At 42.4% G+C, this 21,143-nt stretch overlaps 1 protein-coding gene across 3 annotated transcripts; it reads left to right on the forward strand.

The window, feature by feature from the left end:
- Positions 1-38: 38 nt before the first annotated feature.
- LOC122771030 (bromodomain-containing protein 4-like) lies at positions 39-20,508 on the forward strand. 3 transcript variants are annotated; one of them, XM_044028317.1, is made up of 21 exons: positions 39-110; positions 6,287-6,527; positions 6,604-6,696; positions 7,638-7,775; positions 7,870-8,002; positions 8,669-8,916; positions 9,476-9,847; positions 10,083-10,211; positions 10,940-11,161; positions 11,354-11,625; positions 11,701-11,801; positions 11,907-12,164; positions 13,675-13,782; positions 13,868-14,314; positions 14,425-15,081; positions 16,483-16,583; positions 16,680-16,800; positions 18,689-18,822; positions 18,935-19,125; positions 19,462-19,726; positions 19,816-20,508. In XM_044028317.1, the coding sequence occupies exons 2-21, from the start codon at positions 6,399-6,401 to the stop codon at positions 19,879-19,881; spliced, it is 4,185 nt and encodes a 1,394-aa protein (XP_043884252.1). In that variant the 5' UTR covers positions 39-110; positions 6,287-6,398; the 3' UTR covers positions 19,882-20,508. The 3 variants fall into 3 exon arrangements, with proteins under 3 accessions (XP_043884252.1, XP_043884251.1, XP_043884253.1); XM_044028316.1 differs by lacking the exon at positions 39-110 and adding an exon at positions 4,043-4,154; XM_044028318.1 differs by lacking the exon at positions 39-110 and adding an exon at positions 4,043-4,154 and having other exon boundaries at positions 13,678-13,782.
- Positions 20,509-21,143: the final 635 nt, after the last annotated feature.

Raw genomic sequence — 21,143 nt, forward strand, 5'->3', positions numbered from 1 at the left:
AAACGATCGGCCTGCCCCTGTGCGTCTGACGTCAGCGACGTCAAACGGGACTGTTTGTTCTGGATTTGGGGCGAGGAAGGTCTGCGAGCGCTGACACCCGACTGAAGAAGGTAAAAATGGCATTTAGTGTGTTTTCGTGAACGCCAGTGGTTTATCAAAGGATAGCGCGGAACCCCTGTAATGCGGGGAAACGTTCACAACGGTCGTCGGTGGCGTACTTGGCGCGCTGTCAGTGTGCGATTCGGTAAGCGGGGCATGAGCTGTCTTCGCAGGCCTTGCGCCGGCTCGGGCACACGCGACAGATGGATTTTTAGTCTTTTATGTTCGTCCGAGTTGTCGTTATTGTGAATATTTCGTCTCGTATTCTTCTCCTCTCAGCGCTCGTGTTACGGTCGTTTTCGTGGCGTGAGATGCTCCGCGCTGTCAGTGTGCACGTTAGCTGCAGGTCGCTATCATGCTAGCCAGTTAGCTGCTAGGCTGTTTGTTTGTAGCCCCGTAGGCCGTATTCGTGACACAAGGTACGTCAAATCGGCAGCGTAGTTTACGCGCGATGGCGCAGACTCTGCATGTGAATTGTGACGTACGTCACTTCGGGAATATCAATCCCCTTCAAGTTGTATACTGAGATGCTGTGTACGTGCGGAGCTGTCACTAACACTTCACAGCGGGGCCAAATATTGACATGGGAGTTAAGTGAAGCAGTGCCAAATCAAAGTGTTAAAACAGTGTCCTTGCGCTAAGGACAGGTAATAACTATAACCTTATTTCCTACACTCGGATTTCGTAGGCTTTTTAGCTGTTTTCATGGAATCAGTCGGACTGAGTGACGTAACCTAAAGTATCTATGTCGGACACATAATAGAGCTGTTCGAATTATTTAAAGCCAAAAAAAAGAGCTTCATTGTTTTCTTTTCCATCTCCTTTAGCATAGGAGGCTTCACTGAAGCATCTTTTGCAAAATAAAAGGAGATTATGCTGCCAGACAATCTTTCGCAGCAGCAATATAATACTGTGTAGCGAAGAAAAATACTACCAGTCAATACTAATAACCTTGTATGTGAAGTATTTTTCATACATTGAGTCAAGAAAAAAGGCTAATGCCAAAAATCATGTGTTAATATAGGTGGTTTCACTTTTGTGAACTTTGATGTGAAGTGTCTGTGTTGCACTTTGTTGTCTAAACTCATTTTGTAGTACATGTCATTCCATATTAAAACAAGCACTTTTACTTTACAATTTTGTGAAATATCATCATGAATATCATTAATTGTCGATGTCGTGGTGGAATATTGTGTTATAATTTTAAGCTCATGTTGCACACCCACTACTGAACAGTTCTCCGGACCCCAGGTCATTTGAGTTGGACACCCCTGATATTTGATGTTATTGTGTATTGCAATAAAAGTCACTCACAATAAGTACATTGTGGTGAATTATTCAAAAACAATGCTACATTACATTGTGCGATTTGTGTATGTTCACAGGAAATGGTTGAAGCACCTTGTTATAACATATTTCCTCATACACAACTATACTCAAATATTAGACCATGCATTAACAAGTTTGCTCCCATCCATGATCTACTTACAATCCATATATCCTACCAAGCCTATATTCTTGTGGTATTGATTAATGTCTTTTCTACAATGAATTATTGATTTGGCATCACAGTATTAGTTTTGGTATCTTTTAATACCTTGTGTTAGGGCTGAGCAAGCAGTAGGTTATTGGCACTACATAAATAAATAGTATAGGTCCAATACTGGTCAGAATCACTGGATCGGATATCGGACAGATAAAAATGTAGAATCTGATACTATCCAAAAATCCTACATATCACATGCTTCACTATGCACAGACGGGTCTCATAAGGAAAATGCAAGTGAGGAGACCGATCTCCTTCAGCTCCACTATTTGGGAACACTACGGTATCCCAGTATCCCGGTACAGTAGCAGCAGTGAAAGGCAAGTGAACAGGACGAAGACAGTATGACGTCACTGTTAAGCTGAAATCGGCTTTACCGCTGGTAATACATCAAACACATTTGAAATGTGGATATCACCGGTACAAGGGAAAACAAAATCTGTGCAAATGCAGACACCGCTGGCATTTTATCAGTCTTCACAATTTGGATAAATAATGAGTAAGAATTTGGATAAATCTCCTCTGCTATGGCTTTCCTTTCATATTATCATACTTATTCTTTATTTATTTGAGAACCTTCACATTTTGTTTGTAGTAGGTGCAGCAATATTGAGAATTATTTTGTAATAATTCTGACCTTATTCTTATTTAAAAACAACCCACATCCTTAGGAAATTACAGTTTAGAGACTTTTTAGTCATTGAAACTTGTTAATAAATGGAATGTTATGTTTTCGCATTTCTTGCTGTACCGGAAATATACCGAACTGAGGCACGTACCGCACCACGACCTTTGTGTACCGTTACACCCCTAGCAGATAGCTGTTGTGCACTCGGATGCCAAAAGCAGTCTGAGACGTGCTAATGGGAGAGCATTTTCCCGGACCTCTATCGATTAGGGGTGTCACGATCTTGATTGTAAATCGAATATTGATTGGAATGACGTCACAATCTCGACCTGCGAAAGCAAAGGTGGGATCAAGCATTTAACACGCACCCAGTGTGATGTGCCAGAGGGGAAAAAAACCCGAAGATGCTGCCAACTAATAGTAATCATGCAACTGCTGATTTGGGCGACACATTGACCAAACTTGAACATCCGCCCAGTGTGGAAATATTTTGTGTTCCCCGTGAGTTTTGTAAACAACAGTCGCATTGTCGAAAAACCACGTTGTGTACATGGACGGAGATGTAACTACGAAAACAATTCCGTTAACATAGGCAACTCTTCCACAAAATTCAACTTGCACTAAAGCAATAACTGGCATTAACTAATGGTTAACTGAAAAAGACACCTTTTGACCACTGTAGCATTCACCATCAAGAGTAATCTAGAAACTGTTAAGGTTCGAGGTCAGGGTCCGTTTGTATTCATCCAGTAAATTGTGGAAAGTCACAATAGTCATTCTTCAGGGAAGATAAGATAAAGTGCAAAACATTACACAATAACAAAGAATTATACTCCACATAATGACAGGTCATTTCCATATAATTCATTCAAACCCTGAAATTGGTGTGCTCTTAATTGACTCTGATTGTTGGTGGATCAGTGTGAGGTTTTGTATGGATCATAAAATTGTCTGTTCTGTCCAGTTTGGATCAAAATGCCACATTTTTTTGTCTTTTTTTTATTTAATTAAACTTGCTGTTTCATTTCACCTGCCTCTGCTTCACTCTGTGGGATAAGCCATGCCCACTCGAGAGAACGAGGAAGCGAGGCAGTAAGAGAGAAAGCTGTGGTAAAGCACAGCAGTGGTGCAGCACTGCTAGATTATGAGTGTGTGAATGAAAGTAACAAACACTCAATCATCATCATGCGGCTATATGTTTATGTTGCATTATATAATTTATTATTACAAATGAATTTATACCATTATTACTGTAGTGTAGGGCTGCAACTCTGAATCAATTACTAAATAAATCATCAATTTGACAATTGATTTTTAAGCTTCTTATATGTGAATGTTTTCTGGTTTCTTTGCTCCATATAACAACGAAATCATTAAAACGCGTTTTTAGAACATCGTCATTTTGTTTTGCAAAACATTTTCTGACATTTCTTTTGACCAAATAAGTAATCAATTAATCGAGAAAATAATCAACCGATTAATAGATTAGGAAAATAATCATTTATTGTGAATAATGTATGGCACAGCCCTAGTGTGAACTCAAATGCGACTTTTAATATAATGTGTGAACTCTGCCATATAGACTCTGATCATGGTTGTGATCTGGTCAGACTCTTACCTGGTAGTGTGTTTTAATGTTATTTAGAAACGTGTCACATTGTGATTATGTCGACTTCAATTCAAAAACTACCTTCCCTCCTTTCTCTGTCTCTGTCACAGGTGTTGACACACTGTCCTCTTGTCACTGAGCTGCAGTTTCCTTGCCCCCACACACAGTGGTTCACTGACAAACCTCCATGGTTACCGCAGGAAATCGCCGCCTCACCAACTGAGATATGATCACACAATTAAAATAGACCACAGCTGCACGGCTACAAACATGTAAGTCCCCAGAAAAGGGTTGTCATATATATTTTTTTTTGTCCTATCTGTAGTTGGGTCAGAATCACCAGAGGCATCATGATATGATTTTATCACGATACTGATGTCATGATGCAATATTATTGTGATTTATTGCAAACCCTTGATCAATAAACAATCATATATAATTATAATTTTAGTGATTTTTTTCCCCGAAAAACATTATGATTGAAAAGTTTCAGACAGAATTTGTGGACTGTTTGCTAATCGTTTAACTAACTAATCATCACTATTAACTCATGTTTGCATAATTTAACTCATGTTGCAGTTCCTTTATGAGCTCTGTCTGTGTGTGTGTGAAATGTTCTATGCTTGTTGGATGAAGCTGATCATGTTGAATGTCCATATGTCTTTCACCACTTGTAAAAGTGTGTCAGCTCAAAGCAGCTTCAGCTTCTGTCCTGGAGGAAATGTCTCCCCTGTGCTTTCTGAACACTGTCTGGAAGCAAAGCAGGAAAGCCAACACTAGCAACATTCTAAAAAAAATAAATCGGAAAACAAGCTCATAATGCAGCATGTTCCCTGTTCATTGCTTTCGCAAAGATGCAGCCTCTGCTGCAGCAGAGCTCTGTTACCATGTTTACATGTTAAACAGCAGTGTAATGAAAAATATTCTCGTTTGGGCCGATGTGCATCCTCTGTGTGCGTGTTTTACTGTCCGACTGAAGCAACACACACATATGAGAGAGCGAGAGCAGAGAGGCGATAACTAATTGTTGTAAACACTGCAGATTAGTGCAGATTAATACCAATACTTTTTGTGCATCAATACAATGACGTCACAAAATACTTTGTGGAGAATCAAACCCTTGATTTGTTTGTCCATTAACCCTAACCCAACAGTCATAATTTGTCTATATTATGACTGTTGCAATCAGCTTCTTTGGCCCCTGATTCTCATCCAATCTTTTTACTATTGAGCATCCGTCAATACTGAATGAGTGTCCATCTTTGGCTAGATAACAGAGCTGCGCTGGTTTTATTTATTTATTTATTTTTTTTAAATATATCACTGTCAAAATAAATAATATTCCTGCAGAATATAGAGAATGGAAATCAGACTCCTGTCATCTGTCTGTACTGCTGCTGAATTGCCGCCGGGAACCCATGAAGATTCTCACTGCAATAGTCCTTTCAGCGCGTTTGAGCAATTTGCCCGGTCTAGGGTATAAAAGTGGTTCCAATTTCTCATGGAAGACGGAGAAATTCCAAACTTGGCATGAATTGTCATACGTACTTTTTTCCTTTCACGCCATTTTTTGAGCTGTGTTGTTGTTTTCAAGTTCATAGTGTATGAAGTCATACCCAATTAAAACATTGAATTGTCATAAGATTGGTTTAGGGTTATCCATAGCCCTACTTTAAGTTAAGTTTGGGCAGTGTTACACTAAATTAAGTACATTTTACAATTCTATGTCCTCCTGATTGGCCAGAAATGCTGCAGTTAACAAGAGATTCATGTCTGTCAGATTGCAGTTTATCCAGAATGCATTTGTTATTCAGACACAAAACGTCCTTGATGCAGGGTCTCTATTTTAAGACTAACAAAAAAAGAAAAGAGAGAAAGTAACACATTAAATATTCAAATCCTGTCTGAACGGTTATGGATAAAAGGGTGTCCTGAAAACCTCCACCACACCAAGTTGTCTAACTCGCCCATGCCAGGGCCTTTGAAGCTGAAGTGTCCTTATTGAATAGCAATGGGACAGAAAATAATTGACGAGTTGCAAGAAACCGCCTCTTGAGTGGATGTGATAGTGCTGTGTTTCCCACAGAGCTAGATTCCATTTGTGGCAGCAGCCGACATGGGTGAGGCTGTTCTTGCATAAAAAAAAATTATATAACCCGCTCCACTGCAAATGTTTGAACTGCCATGCATTTTTTGGACAAATTAAAAAAGCCAGTAGTATGATATCAACTCTTCCTGAGCTGAGCTGACCAAATCAGTTGATTTTAGGAGATTTTGTTATTGGCAAAACATGGCAAAACATCATCTTACCCTGACTGTGTCGGTTTCGATCAACATTCTGAAATGTGGTGTGAGCTGCACTCGAGATCAACGCATGCTGTGATTTTGTTTCTTGGCCTTCCAGAGAGTCGAGTGAGGAGTGTAATGGCCTGAGGGGGCTCCCCCCTGTCCCACCTGCCCCTGCCAGGTCCAGTCTGCCTAAACTGTCTGCTCAGTCACTGCGACCCACCACTGCGATGGGAGACGGACTGGAGGCAGGCAGCAGCCAGAACCCTCCCTCTGTCCCACCACCTCTCCCCTTCAGCCCTCCACCTCCTGCAATGTGCGGCTCCTCCAGACCCAAACGACAGACCAACCAACTACAGGTAAACATTTTTGTGTTTATGCTCTTTATAAACAGAATTGTTCTACGTATTTGAACTTGGTTCTGCTCTTTTTCAGTACTTGAATAAAGTGGTGCTCAAGACATTATGGAAACACCACTTTGCGTGGCCCTTCCAATCTCCTGTAGATGCCATCAAACTTGGTTTGCCTGTAAGTCTTGTGTTGTCTTTCTGTGCTTTCATCAGCTGTATTATCCAAGGCACACAAAAAGCATTGTGATAGTGGCTGTTGTTTGCTGATAAGCTCACTCTAGTAGGAGTGGGAATGCCATGATTCAATTCCGTTACGACTCTGAAAGCTGTGATTGGATTATAAATTGATGCATCAGAATTTTCTCTCCTGAATCAATTTGATTGTGACGCACAAGGTCCCGATTTGATTTGTTCCAGTTCAATATTGATTCATTTAGAGATTTTGCATACTAGTTGTGCTTGGTTATGAAAGAGATTTTCACACAACTAATTCTGTAAATTGTATCAAATTTGGATCTCTAACTATTTAAAAATGTTTACATAAAAAATGGATCACAAAGTAGATTAGTTCACTTTTGTACAGTCCAGTCATAGGTGATGATTTAGACACGGACATTAAAAAGTTCAAAAAACAAACGTCAGAATGAGATTATGAATGCAGTCTGGCGTCGCCAGGCTAAGGAAATTACATATGTCAATAGATCGATGTAAGGATTTTAAGTATTCATATAGAATCTTTCAAATAACTGTCAATATGTATTGAAAAATCCTCTCACTCACAGGCTCATAGTTGGCACTCATAGATCTGATGAAAACCTTTATCCACAGCAACTATTTTGCATATAAATGATTGAACCAGAGAGTTTAAGTTTCTTCTATTGTCCTCGATTTGTATTTTTATTCTCAGCTGACCCATTTATCGACTTTGTGAAAGTCATATAAAATCCACAACAGTACTTCAGATTGATTTAATTTGGGGTGCCATTAATGTGGTTGTCTTACACGCCTCAAGCTTACACTACAGATGGCAAATAATGTGTTCTGCTGTTTGTTTTGTCATTTGCTTAATTCATCCAGGCAAGTTAGTAATTTAATGATCTCCACCTGCTTTCCTTCAAGGACTACTATAAGATCATCAAGACGCCCATGGACATGGGCACAATAAAAAAGCGCCTGGAGAGCAACTACTACTGGAACGCCCAGGAGTGTATCCATGACTTCAACACAATGTTCACAAACTGCTACATATACAACAAGGTCAGCCACATTAGAAGTTGTAGTCATTGATGACACAAATCAATGGAGAAATGGTGCCTTCTAAACATGTTCATGTTTGTGTTTATCTGTTTAGCCGGGGGATGACATTGTCCTAATGGCGGAGGCCTTAGAAAAGCTCTTTCTTCAGAAGATCACTGAGATGCCGCAGGAGGAGATGGAGATCGCTGTGGTCAGCAAGGGACGCCGTGGTGCACCACGGGAGAGCGGTATGAGTCTAGGAGGACTTTAGAAAGAGTAATAATGTTTATATTGTACCCTCCTGCTTTTACTTTGGCATTATGAGATTTTGAGCACTTTAAATGCTGTCAGTCAATTGAAACCTTGTTTTATTAATTAAAAAAGAGACCCTTTGCAAAGAATGCAGACTGACCAATCACAGCGCAGCATAGGAGAAGCCCCCACAGAGGCTCTGACACTTTCATGGTAGTTTCCCATTGACTTCATTGCAAACCTATACAGTTTTCTACATTTTCGAGCTTCTTTTGTGGACTAGGAGAGGTTGTTTTTTTTCTAAAACGAAAGTCAAACCCTGAAGTGTAGGATGTGGATGAAGCAATTTTTAGCTGTTTGTTTTAGGTGTTTTATTGGAGTATACTGAAGAATTTGAAGAGGAGTTTTGATGACTTAATTGCCGTGTGTAAACAAGTCTTATCAGCCAAGCTTCAGTAGAGAAATGATGTTGTCTTTACTGGTTCCCCCTCTAATTGAACTACTCTTTTTATGGAATATGTACTGTTAAATTAAGTTTTTGTTACCACATCTTGTACCTTTGACATTTCATAATTTCTCCAACTTGGGTCTACACCAGAATTGTCACTTTTATCTATTTTATTTAACATGTTGCTCTATTTTTTTTTTATTTTCTCTTTCAGCTCTGATAATTCATTCAGATTCAGGCCAAGAGTCATCGTCCCCCCTTCAGGTCCAGCCTATATCCCAGCCTCAGCCTCCCCCACGTGTGCCTCCCACACCCACCTCTCACACCCACCTGGGAAACCCATTCCCCGTATCAACTCCGGATGTCCTGGCCCATGCTTTGACCTCTGTTCCACCTCCAGCCCTGACACACCCAGGCCTCCACCCTGTCCCGATGCTACAGAGCTCACCTGCCCTCATAAAGGTAAGGAAGTGGGGGAGAATCAACTGTCATGGTTAGGACTAGAGTTCGACTGATAGGACATTTTACAACTTATTGACATCTGTGGACCCTCTGCATGAGGGCTAGAAACACGCCAAGCACATATTTTGTCTATATTTCCTCAATTAATGACAGTGATTAATAACAAAGCCGTTTCAAAGAAACATTGCTGAACGCTTCATGAGAAATTCAGAGTCCACAACATGTCGAGCTCAGAGGTGCATTCAGTGAACCTTGTAAATTTAATTTTTTTATGCAAGCACATGTGCATGCTTGTTAATTGTTATGACTTCATTGTGACAACCCTGTGGTAAGACATGCGAAACTACTTACTTATTGAGAGTAGAAATAACAAATCTTATCATTTATAAAGAATTGTTTAGTTTTTTATCTTTTTATTATTGTAATGAATTTTGTTATTGCAATTTTTATTTTGTAATTTCATGATACATTATTTTTAATTTCTGATGTTTTTTAACTATTCACTTAATCTAACTATTGCAGTTTTCGTGTCATTTTCATCCCTGTCATGCTCCAACAGCAAAGGAAAAGCCAGAAGAGGAAAGCAGACACCACCACGCCAACAGCCAACGACCAGCTCAGCGAATCATCTCCTGTGTCTGCGGAGGCCCGGCCGCGTCGAGAGAACAATCGTCCACCGAAGCAGCCCAAAAGGGATGGATCGCAGCCGGACTCCCAACATCACCTTGGTGCTGGTTTGGAGACGGGAGGGCTGGCAACACCGAAACGCCAGGAGCATTTACGCTTCTGCGCTCGCCTCGTCAGAGAGATGCTGTCCAAGAAACATGTGGCATATGCCTGGCCTTTTTACAAACCTGTCGACACGAAAGCTCTTGGTCTCCATGACTACCATGACATCATCAAACATCCCATGGATCTCAGCACCATCAAGGTGACTTTTTGTTTGGATTTTAGGATCAGGGATTCAAGATTTGTTTGGTGATTTGGCTCAAATTAAGTGATAATGAATAACTGAGTAACAAGAATCAGGCATCATGTGTTACCTCTTTGTACTTTCAGTATTCAGCACTTTGTTTCTCATAAACTCCAGCTCAATAATCCACAGCTCACCAGTCGTACAAAACAAATCTGGATCAGCCTTGACGAGGTTTGTTTGTCTCCTTCAGAGAAAGCTGGACAACAAACAGTACAGAGACGCTCAAGAATTTGCAGCCGACGTCCGGTTGATGTTCTCCAACTGTTACAAGTACAATCCTCCAGACCATGATGTTGTTGGCATGGCACGCAAATTACAGGTCAGCAACAGATCTATCACCATAAATATGAGACATTTTTGACAACCAATTGTAAGCAGCAGGTTCACGGTGCACCAGATGTATGTCATATATGTAGTAGGGCTGCAACTAATGACTATTTTGAAGGTCAACTAGTCATCGGTTATTGAAATGGTTCTTCGAGTAGTCTAGACTAATAAGTCACTCAATAATAAAATTACTCAATGGCTCTCTTTAGTGACCAGCTTTTTCAATTTACCTTGAGGTTTTGGACATGTGCTAAATAACAATAAAGTCATTAAAAATACTCGATTCAAAAATCCTGTGGTTGCTGATATAAGAAATAAAATATACATATATCCAGTATCCATTTTTCTGTAAACCACTGTATTGATCTTCTAGCTACCAAACTAATTCTATGATCGTTTTTGTCGACTCATCGTTGCAGCCCTAATATGTAGTATTTCAGTGTGTTCACACAAAAGACAAAGCAAAATGTTTGTATAATGGAAATACACCCAGATTTAATGCTTCTGGTTTGGTGGAAACACAACATTCTTTCACATTCTTTTGGCCATATATGGATGGATTTTGTTACCTGAATTCTAGATTACGTTCCAGATTGACTAGTCTTAAACTAGCAGGGGCACAATAAGATGTTTTTTGAAAGACTTTGTGTAAATAAGTGCACAATATCTTTGTGTGAAAAGGGTTTACAGTGTCTCCTGCCTTTGACCTTTTTTCAACAGGATGTGTTTGAAATGCGTTTTGCTAAAATGCCTGATGAGCCAGAGGAGACCACTCCTGTTCCAACCCCGTCATCGGCCCTCCACCCTGCCCCCTCCACGCGACAAGCCCCGCCTCCTTCCGTTGTCTCGGAAGAAGAAAGCTCCAGCTCCTCCGAATCTGAGTCTTCGGCGGCAAACTCAGATCACGAAAGGACACAGCGATTGGCTGAGTTACAGGAACAGGTTAGAGGATGGAAAATGAAGGGGGAGGGAGGCTTATGAGACACAACAGGTGGGTGGGCCATGCAGAACAGCTTTACCGAACGTGGGTAATTGCTGAAACACAGCGAAGCAAATCATCTGGCCTCTCTTTTCCTCTCTTAACATCACAATTGTTTGTGTGTGTGCGTGTGTGTTTTCTGTCTCGTCCTCTAGCTTAAAGCTGTCCATGAGCAGCTGGCAGCACTGTCGCAGCCACAGGCCAGCAAACCCAAGAAAAAGGAGAGGGAGCGGGAGAAGGAGAGGGAGAAGGAGAAGGAGAAGAAGGAGAAAGAGAAGGAAAAGGAGAAGAAGAAAGATAAGCACAAGAAGAGGCTGGGAGTAGAGGAAACCATTGAGGCCCCTTCGCCTGCACTTCTACAGACACCTAAGAAGAGCAAGAGTAGCAAGGAGCTAGTCAATGTGAAGAAGGACAGGAAAAAGCCCAGGTAGGTTTCACAGAACTGATGAGTCTTATTGTTGTAACTTTATCTGGCACTAATCGGATGATTTGTCAATCACAGTAAGAAAGATGGAGTTAGAAACAGCCGCCCAGCTGTGCCCCCTCAGCCTGGGCCCACCCCTCTCGTCCCTTCAGCCTCTCTGGAAGCAGAGGATGAAATGGGTACGCGCATGAGAGACGAGTCGAGCATACTTTTCTCTTTTTTTGAAGTGTGTATGTCTTCAAAGAAGACCTGCAAACCGCTCATTCTTCTGCCTTCCTCTACAGATGTCTTTGGGGGCCTGTCCGTGGAAAGATGCAAGCCAATGTCATACGAGGAGAAGCGTCAGCTGAGCCTGGACATCAACAAGTTGCCCGGTGACAAACTGGGCCGCGTCGTGCACATAATCCAAACGCGTGAGCCGTCACTGAAGAACTCCAACCCGGACGAGATTGAGATTGACTTTGAGACACTGAAGCCTTCCACGCTGAGGGAGCTGGAAAAGTATGTCTCCAGCTGCCTCAAGAAGAAGAAAAAACCATCAGGTACGCTGTTGTTTGTTTTCAAAGCCACTCGTGACTTCTGTCTCAGGTACCTTTCGTGCCAATGTCTTGTTCTACCACTCACAGTTCCTGTTTAAACTGCACACCGTTTAAAGGCAAGTTACTCCTGTTTTTCAGCTCCTATTGTAATCAAAACAAAAAAAAGTGCCGTTATCACTTTTCAGTGGACAGGTAAATCATGCTTTAAACGGCCTGCAGTAACCCGTTTATGAGACAAGCTATAGTTATTAACTATGCTTGAGCTCTGTCCATGGCTAAATGTGGTGACAGACAGGATCTTTTTTTCTTTTTTTTTGCAAAACAAATGGTTATTTCAAACAGTTTAATCAGATGGAAGGGGAAAAAGCTGAATAAGAACTGCAACATAAATCAGCTACCCTGATTTCTATTGATTATATAAGACAAAGAAGCACCCATATACAGTAGTTGGACCTTCACTCACTGTGTGGCTTTGGGAGTGGAGGCTGCTTCCGCTTTGATACTGTTGTGGGGAAAGAAACACAATCAGTCAAAGCATGTTCCTCCTCTAGAAAAAATATGACGCCCAATGTCCAGAGTTTGTCGAGAGCCGCTTCACATTTACACGTGTGTTGCTGTTCATGCTGAAATGAGGGCTTCACATCATTCTAGCGTTTTCACACGTGCATACTTGAGTTATACATGGACAGGTACTGGTGGTCTCCTGGAGGGGGTTTCCATGGTTACCGTCTTTGTTGTCTCTTTTGACCACCAACTAGACTGGAAAGCATTGCGTGACAGAGAGCATGCATACGGTCTGCATGTACTAATACTGGAGGTGTGGACGCATTTGTCCACGTAGAGTCTGCGTGGACCACGGCAGAAACTGGCAGATAATGAAACGTACAGCCTCAGCTAACCTCTGCGCACACACACACACACACACACACACACACACACACACACACACACACGGAGTCTGGCAGTCATAGTCGTCTTATTGTGTAACTTCTTGTGTTTTCCTTTGGATGAGGTTTCCTGTTTTAATTTTGTTAAGGAACAGGCAGTTATTTCGGTTGATGGACACTAGGGCTGCCAAATATTAGAAAAACAAATATCCTGTAATGTTGTTGACTATTGCAATGATGAAATGACTTGTGAAAAACAAATATTTAAGTATATGTCTTTCTGCTTTAGGTCTGCTCCTAATTTACACCCAGACAATGAGTATGCATTATTTAATTATGTTATAAAAATAAAATATCTCTTACTACCTGAATCACTGTACTAAAAATGTCTGCAATGAAATTGCTGTAATGCAATGTCTCTCTTTCCAATTTTGCCCATCATGGAATATGAGGTTGTTGCAGTGTGAGGGAGGGATTTAGTGAGAGTGAAGTGTACTGTTACTGTATTAGGAGAAAGTGATGAGAATCAAATACAAAACAAACAAAAAAAAGCTTTCAAAAGAGCAGATACCCTGATCACCATAAGTGCATTCATTTCTGACTGTGGCACGTGTGTTTTGTTGCAGTAGACCGGCCTCTGGAAATGACAAATGTGACGAAGGTGAAGACGGGATCTTCATCCTCAGGCAGCAGCGACTCCTCAGATAATGAAGACTCTGAGAACGGCGAGAATGGTAAAGACTCACACAGTGTGAAACAGCTGTCAAGGGTTTTTTCCTCCTATTATATCCAACATTTTTGTGTACTTTAATCTCCCAGGGCTGGTTCCCAAACAGCAGAAGAAGAACGTGTCTAATAAAGACCCCAAGAGACCACACCACCAGTCCCTCATCACCGGCGCCGGCCTCGTCCCTCCTCATCCTCAGATTCAGCATCAGCCGCAGATTCAGATTCAGATTCAGCCTCAGCCTCAGCCTCTGCTTCAACCTCAAATCGTCCAGTGTAAACCGACATTTGTGCCGCCTCCCTCTGTCCCCGTCACTGTCCCCTCTCTGGACACCTCGCAGCTGCTAAACTCAGGATTCGATCCTCTGGCCCACTTCATGAACCCACACCTGACACAGTCAAACACCGAGCCCAACCCAACCATGACTACTGCTGGTGTCCCTGTCGCCGCTGTCCACCTCAACATGAACCCGCCCAGCAGCCAGACACCTGCGGAGACACACCCTTTCCTCAACCAACATCCCATCATACCCTCACCAGGTATGTTCTCTTCAGGTTTTTTTTTTATTGTTATTTCTGTAATTAATGAATTGCAATGTGTTCATTAACAGTGAGTGAATTCATCCCATCGTTCTCTTCCTGCTTTGCAGCGATCCACAATGCTCTTCCCCAGCAACCATCAAGACCTAGCAACCGTGCAGCGCCGCTTCCTCCCAAACCCTTGCAGCCTCCCCCGTCCTCGCTCCCCTCCCTGCCTCCATCCCCCTCCCCGCAGCTTCAGCCCTCGCTTCCCCTCACACTGCCCCAGCCTGTCCCCCGCCCCCGCGTCCCTTCACCTCCCTCCCACGGCATCCTGGGCACCCTCTCGGCACAACCTCCCCAAGCCCTGCTTGAGGACGACGAGGAGCCGACGCCCGCCAGTTTGGACTCCCCGCCCCTCAGCCAGGTGCACACCTTCCTGCAGTCTCTCCAGCCTCGAACCATCACACAGACCCTGCCGATGCACACGCACTCGCCCGTGCCGCTAGTGCCGCCGCTGCACACACAGGCCATGGCGACGTCCGCCCCCACCCTGGCGCAGAGACACAGCTCGGGCCACGCGCTCATGCAGCAGCCGTTCCCACACACGTTGACGCCGCATCAGCAGAAGGGTGTGGCCCTGCAGCAGAAGGTACAACAGATGCAGCAACAGATGCAGCAGCAGCAGCAGCAGCAGCAGCAACAACAACAACAACAACAACAGCAGCAGCAGCAGCAGCAGCAGCAGCAGCCGTCGCCACAGAGTAAAGCAGAGTCTTTCCCAACAGGTGAGATAAAGAGTGATGTTGAAGTAAACACGATGAACCACAGGGAAATATCTTTTATTTTTTCTATTTTCCTGTCTTTCTTTTTGCTTTGTCATGAACTACTGAATACTTTTATCTTTTTGAGGGGCTTAAGGTGTGAGAAAGTCCGTTGAAGTTGATGTTGATACGCACTCACGTTGCAAAACGCTCATTTGCCCAATATAATGATAATCATCATGGTGCAGTGACTCTGCGTTAACTATATTGCAAGACAGTCGTATAACTGTATGTCACATTGTCTGAAAAATGCAGACACATACTTATTACCGCCATTATTCCATTGTCAGCTATTTCTTTGGCCAGTTAACATTCCTGGGATAATTGGTACTGTGAAGAGTCATGAGATTAGCAAGGAAAGGTGATTAGAGTCATGTTTTATGATTCAAAATATCAATATTTATATAAAAAAAATGCATTTATGAGCCTTCTGTCTTTAGTGAGAACCTAACATATATGTTCAATATTCAGACAAACTACATCTGAAGTCCTTTCTTCACCATTTTGTCTCGACCGTGATGGCAATCATCGCAAGGACAAGAAAAGATACGAAAGAGAATTTATATCTATCGATGAAAAACAATACAATAAAGAGAATTCCACTGCTACGTTAACGTACGCCATTGCAAATGTTGTGATGAAAGTATGCTGTTCAAAAATAAAATAAAAAAAATAGTGAATTATAGACACTTGGTCCTATAAGCCCATCACAAAATTTGGAAGTGATGGCCCAGAAGCAAACACTCATGCAGCCACCCGTAAGAATCTCAACTCCAGAATCATGATTAGTCGGTTGACTTGACACAAATCCACAGACGCCGCCTGCATCCAGGCTCCTATTGGGCGATACCACTCCTCTAAATGGGAGTTCTCATAGAGTCATGTTCTTTTGAAGAAGAAGTGAAATGAGTGATTGACACCATTAGCTCTGCAGGAAATGTTCACTGATGTTTTACTTCTGCATTGACATCCACTTTTTTATATATATGGTCTATGAATATGCAATTGGAACCAGTCATCCAGAGTAAGGACGTAAATGACCATCTCATTATCTCCTTTCCTTACGTAAGGGATGGTCCAGTATCCTGTTTTAAAGGAGGTACAAAAAGTCCTACATTTCTTGTTTAGAGGATTGAAACAGCTCCTTCTATGATTGCTAATGAGGTCCAGGAACCTTCTTAAGCATTTGACAATTTGGTTGCACCTCTGGTCTAATGTGTCTGTGTCATACCTGTGTTTGGCCTTGAGGTGGTGCTAGATATCCTTTTTTTCTAAAGCCTCCAGGATGAGTCCTGTCAGTCATGGCTGAAATCCCACTACTGAAGTGGAAACTGTAACACTGTTTACTCCACATGCTTGTTGTAGGTATCCTGCGTGAGAGCCCCTCTCCTCTGATGATGCATTCTCCTCAGATGCCTCAGTTCCACCCTGTGGGACAGCACTCACCTCCACAGACCAAGAAACATGTGAGTGAAACGCCTAACAGGGAAGACGCCGAAAACATGTTGTGACTATAAAAAAGACCTGCCTCGATAACGGAGGTTTAAATGTCTCCCCTGCAGGAGCAGAGGTCCAACCTGGTGGCAGTCAAAGAGGAGAAACTTCCTCCGTCACCAGTTCTGCCCCCGTCGCCCTTCACTCCTGTCATGCGTCAGGATACACACAAACCAGACAACAAACACAGTGAGTGTGAAGATACTTTCCCACTAACTTTGTCTGTGAATCAGCATTCACTTCCTGGTCAAATGACTCTGCAGACTCTGACAGTTTTTATCAGTGCAGACTCGTTGGCAATGCTGTGAATGTGTAACGATGAAAAGTAGGGGGTAGAAAAATCGAATTGCATATTGTGATTCTTTTATTTGACCATTTGTAAAGTAAGTTTTCTCCCCATCTTCATAAACGGAAACAGCTAAAAGTAGTTTCACCCCAAAAGGTATTGCATGTTCTGTTTGTCAGTGTTTTCTGCAGTCCAGGATTTTGAAAAGACATTTTTCAGTTTTAATTTTGTTCATTTGAAGGCTCGCATTTGAGCTGTGTCCTGTGCACTAGCTCAGTGAACTGAGCAGGCAACAATTTAACAATTTATTTTCTACTTGGCCTCATTGTAGTTGTTTTTATTATTAGCAACAGCAGCAGCTAAATGAATCAATTGTCTGTTCAATTCATATAAATGGTTTAGGGTTAAATGTCAGACTCACTGAGTGACGCGTGATGGGCATTCATTTGAAAGTATGACTTGTGGGTTATCGTCTCGCGTCATTAATTTTAGTTTAAAGGAGGAAACGAAAATTGCAGATTTTTCCATCTATATACCATGTAATTGCAGTACTTGGTTGATGACCATTCAAAAGCCGCTTTACGCGACAGTGTTTGCCTTTCACACCCATTCACTCATTCACACGCTCCCAGCAGAGCCACCTGGAGCGACATATTGACCTCCTTCACGGCGTCATGACCAACCGATCGAGCTAAATTCTCTTCGCGTTGAGTTTGGAAGTTCGAGTGTAAGCACCTACAGTACCTGACCACCACTAACAATGCCGGGTTTATACTCACTGTAGTGCTTCAGGCACAAGGAAGCGCGTGCCAGACATGACATAATCACGGCTGCACAGTGGACATCTGAGGGCAGACTGGCTCAGCACAGTTGGTTTTATAAGCAGCTACAAGAGATAATCACAGGGTGTTAAATCCTTGAATGGGAGCTTTTATAGCGGAGGGGGGAAAAAAAAAAACTCCAATGTAAGACAGAGAGAGACTTTTTAAATGTATGAGACGTCTCTTTTACTATTTTGCAGCCTGTTCGATGTGTAAAGCGTGTCAAAAACCGCTGGTGCGAGCACAAACATGGCTTCACCAACAATCACGACCACCGTTGTTTACAGATGTGTTGGCTGTTTGCAGCGTGTTCATGAAGTTGAACAGTGGTTAGTCAGTCCTGTTTCTGAGATCATTTTTTAGCAGCAACATTATTGTTAGGTCCCTGACCGAGGGAAACCAGTGTGTGTATGTGTGTGTGTGTGTTCGACCTCATCTTTCCCAAGAAAGCCAAAATAAATCCAAAGTCTGTTCAAAAGTGTGGAGTTGTATTAATCTTCGGAGTGGATCAACGTCACAAATGACAAACCAAACCTTCTCTTTACAAAATGACCTGCAAAAAAGAAAACACAGGAGAATAAAAAGACGTAACAATCCCACTGCTGCTACCCTTTTAACTTAAAGATGAACCATTTCTCTCAAACAATATCACAATTATTATTTATCTTAAATAAACAAAAAAACTCAAAAGCAAAGAATCTTATTTACTTGAAAAAACTTGATCACCAAACCATTAGCAACTGAAACAAATCTCCACACGCTACAGCTAAGCTACTACTGCATTGCAACGGCACATTACCTCCCGTCACTACGCTGATGGATCAATGTTGCGGGTATTTGTGATTTTTCTAAACGTGTCAGCGGCCATTTTACAGCAGCATTATTGCATAAAAGCCCCTGTTCTAGGTGGTGAAGGTGAATAATGTAAGGGTTAATCATTACATTTTCTAATTATCTAATCCTCTCTCAGGATTAGACATGAAGCCACTGGATGGTTCTCGTCCTGGTCCTCGCATTCTAGACTCGCCGGCGCCGCCCTGCTCCCAGCAAGACAACAAAATCAAGCAAGAACACAAAACTCCCGTCGCTCCTAAGAAGACCCAGGTGTGTGTGTGTGTGAGAGAGATGAGGGAATAAAAGAAGTCTCCTCTGCTCTGGTTCAATCTGTTTTCACTCTTTCACTCCTCACCCACGTCTTATCTGCTCTCCTGTTCAGGACGTGAAGTTAAAGAACATGGGTTCTTGGGCCAGCCTGGCTCAGAGGTCACAGTCCACGCCGGCGTCCGCCGTGCGCTCGTCCAGCGACAGCTTCGAGCAGTTCAGGCGTGCCGCGAGAGAGAAGGAGGAGAGGGAGAGACAGCTGAAAGCACAAGCTGAGCAGGCGAGGAGAGAGCAAGGAAAGATTCGGTAGGTGGGAGGAGGGGGAGGTGTGGAATAAGGAAAGACGGGAGTCTCTTTCTGATTACCCGGAGGATTTTTACTGACCAGCTGCCTACAAAAGCGTTCCAACCCCCTCTTGACCGTCTGTTGCTTTAGATACTCTTACTAGGTGTATTATATCACCTTTAAGATCCATGTTTACAAATCAACATTAAACTTGTTGTGTTTACATAAGTGATTACATTTTATTCAGTTTTTCTCGATGGTTTATTGTTTAGGTTTGTTGTGTTAATGTGGATCCTGCACAGTTTATTTTCAATCTAATGTGAAGTCTCTCTCCCCCCCCCACCCCCATTGCCGTAGCCGTGACGACGAGGATACGATGGAACACGCTCGCAGAGCACAGGACGACGTCCGCCGCCGCCAGGAGCAGCAGCAGCAGCAGCCACCGCAGCCGCCGCCGCTCACTCCCACGCCTCCGGCCTCTACCCCGCCCACTCACTCTCCACAGGCTCCACCTCCACAGCCTCAAGCCCCGCCTCCGCCCCCTGCTTCAGCTGCACAGAACGCCCTCGATCAGAGGGAGATCGCGCGTCGCCGGGAGCAGGAGAGGCGCAGGAGAGAGGCGGTATAAACAAAACTTATCATTTATACTTTTATAAATTAAAAAATAATAATAAAGAAAAAAACTAAAAGCTTTTTTTTTTTATTCCGCAGACCGACACCATCGACATCAACTTCCAGAGTGACCTGATGGCCATTTTTGAAGAGAACCTGTTCTGAAAGAAGAGGGGAAAGAGGATGACGGGAGTGAGAGACAGACCCTATAGACTTATATAAGAAAATATACAAAATGCATATAGACCTCAAAGCTCTGATATTCATGGTCGCTGCTCATATGAATGCAAACACACATACACTTCGTAGTATCTGTCCTTTTTTTCTCAGAGTAGTTGAAACAGCTGGCTTGTGTCCTGTGAAGGAGGAAGTGTTGAGTGGGAAAAAAGAAAAAGAAAAACCCTTTTTCCTCCAGCCTTAGATACGTTTTGGTGTCTGGTGTTTTACGGTCGGTCGCCGGTTCTGGGTCCTCGGGGACGACAGACGCCGGACTGATCAGATCATTGATCGGCTCCCTCAAGGAAAAAGGACGACGACGGAAAGAAAAGACGGCAACTTTAACTCTTTTACATAAAAATAATAATAATAATAACAATGGTGATGAGGTTTAGGTTTATAATTTAAGTGAAAGAGAGAAGAAACGAACAACAGATTACTCTTTTTTTTTTGCCCTCTCTTCTAACCCCGTTTTATTTTTTTTGTTTGAATGTTAACGGCGAGGGGCGGAGTTTCGTCCGGTTCAGCGCTCACCTGTGAGTCGGTTATTTTCTCAGGACACGGTGGAGAACTAATGACAACCACCCGTACCTGCTGCGACCTCTCACACACACACACACACACACACTTTCCCAACATGCCCTTCGTCCCTTTACGTTCTGTGGCGAGAAAAGGAACGACGGCGTTTTCAGAGTGCGTCCTTTTGCCTTAGCGCTCTAGCCTGTAAACTAATAATCCCACCCTTCAAATTATACATATTATATATACATATATATATAAATATATGAAAAAAATAGATACATGAATATATATGTATATATAAATTATATATATATATACACACACAAGGAAATGTCAAGGATAAAGTACATGAGAGGGACTTGGATTGTGGGGAGCGAAGCTCGTCTTTGTGTTTTGATTTTGTAGAATTTACTGTAAAGAAGAAGAAAAAAAACTTTTTTATTGAGAGGATTGTTTTCGTCTCGACTTATTCTCTCTCTCTCTCCGATCTTCTTTTTTCTCTCTTTTTTTCTCGACTCTATGCCAAAACCAATCTATTGAGTGCTGACAAGTTCATTTTTTTTTTTTTACATGTAAAATGCATCTTCTTTTCACTTTATATTAAAGGCTACGTTTTTAATTGCTATTTAATTTTTTTTTTCCTTCATCTCCTTTTTAAATCCAATATTATGCAGCGGTTTAATAGTTTA

Source organism: Solea senegalensis, linkage group LG6 (assembly GCF_019176455.1).
Source record: "Solea senegalensis isolate Sse05_10M linkage group LG6, IFAPA_SoseM_1, whole genome shotgun sequence".
NCBI lineage: Eukaryota > Metazoa > Chordata > Actinopteri > Pleuronectiformes > Soleidae > Solea > Solea senegalensis.

Excerpts from the sequence above, each read along its gene's own strand:
- LOC122771030 (XM_044028317.1), top strand. The coding sequence starts at position 6,399 with ATGGGAGACGGACTGGAGGCAGGCAGCAGCCAGAACCCTCCCTCTGTC. Across the intron at positions 13,783-13,867 it reads CTCTGAGAACGGCGAGAATG|GGCTGGTTCCCAAACAGCAG; the intron begins GTAAAGACTCAC and ends TTAATCTCCCAG. Across the intron at positions 16,801-18,688 it reads CAAACCAGACAACAAACACA|GATTAGACATGAAGCCACTG; the intron begins GTGAGTGTGAAG and ends ATCCTCTCTCAG.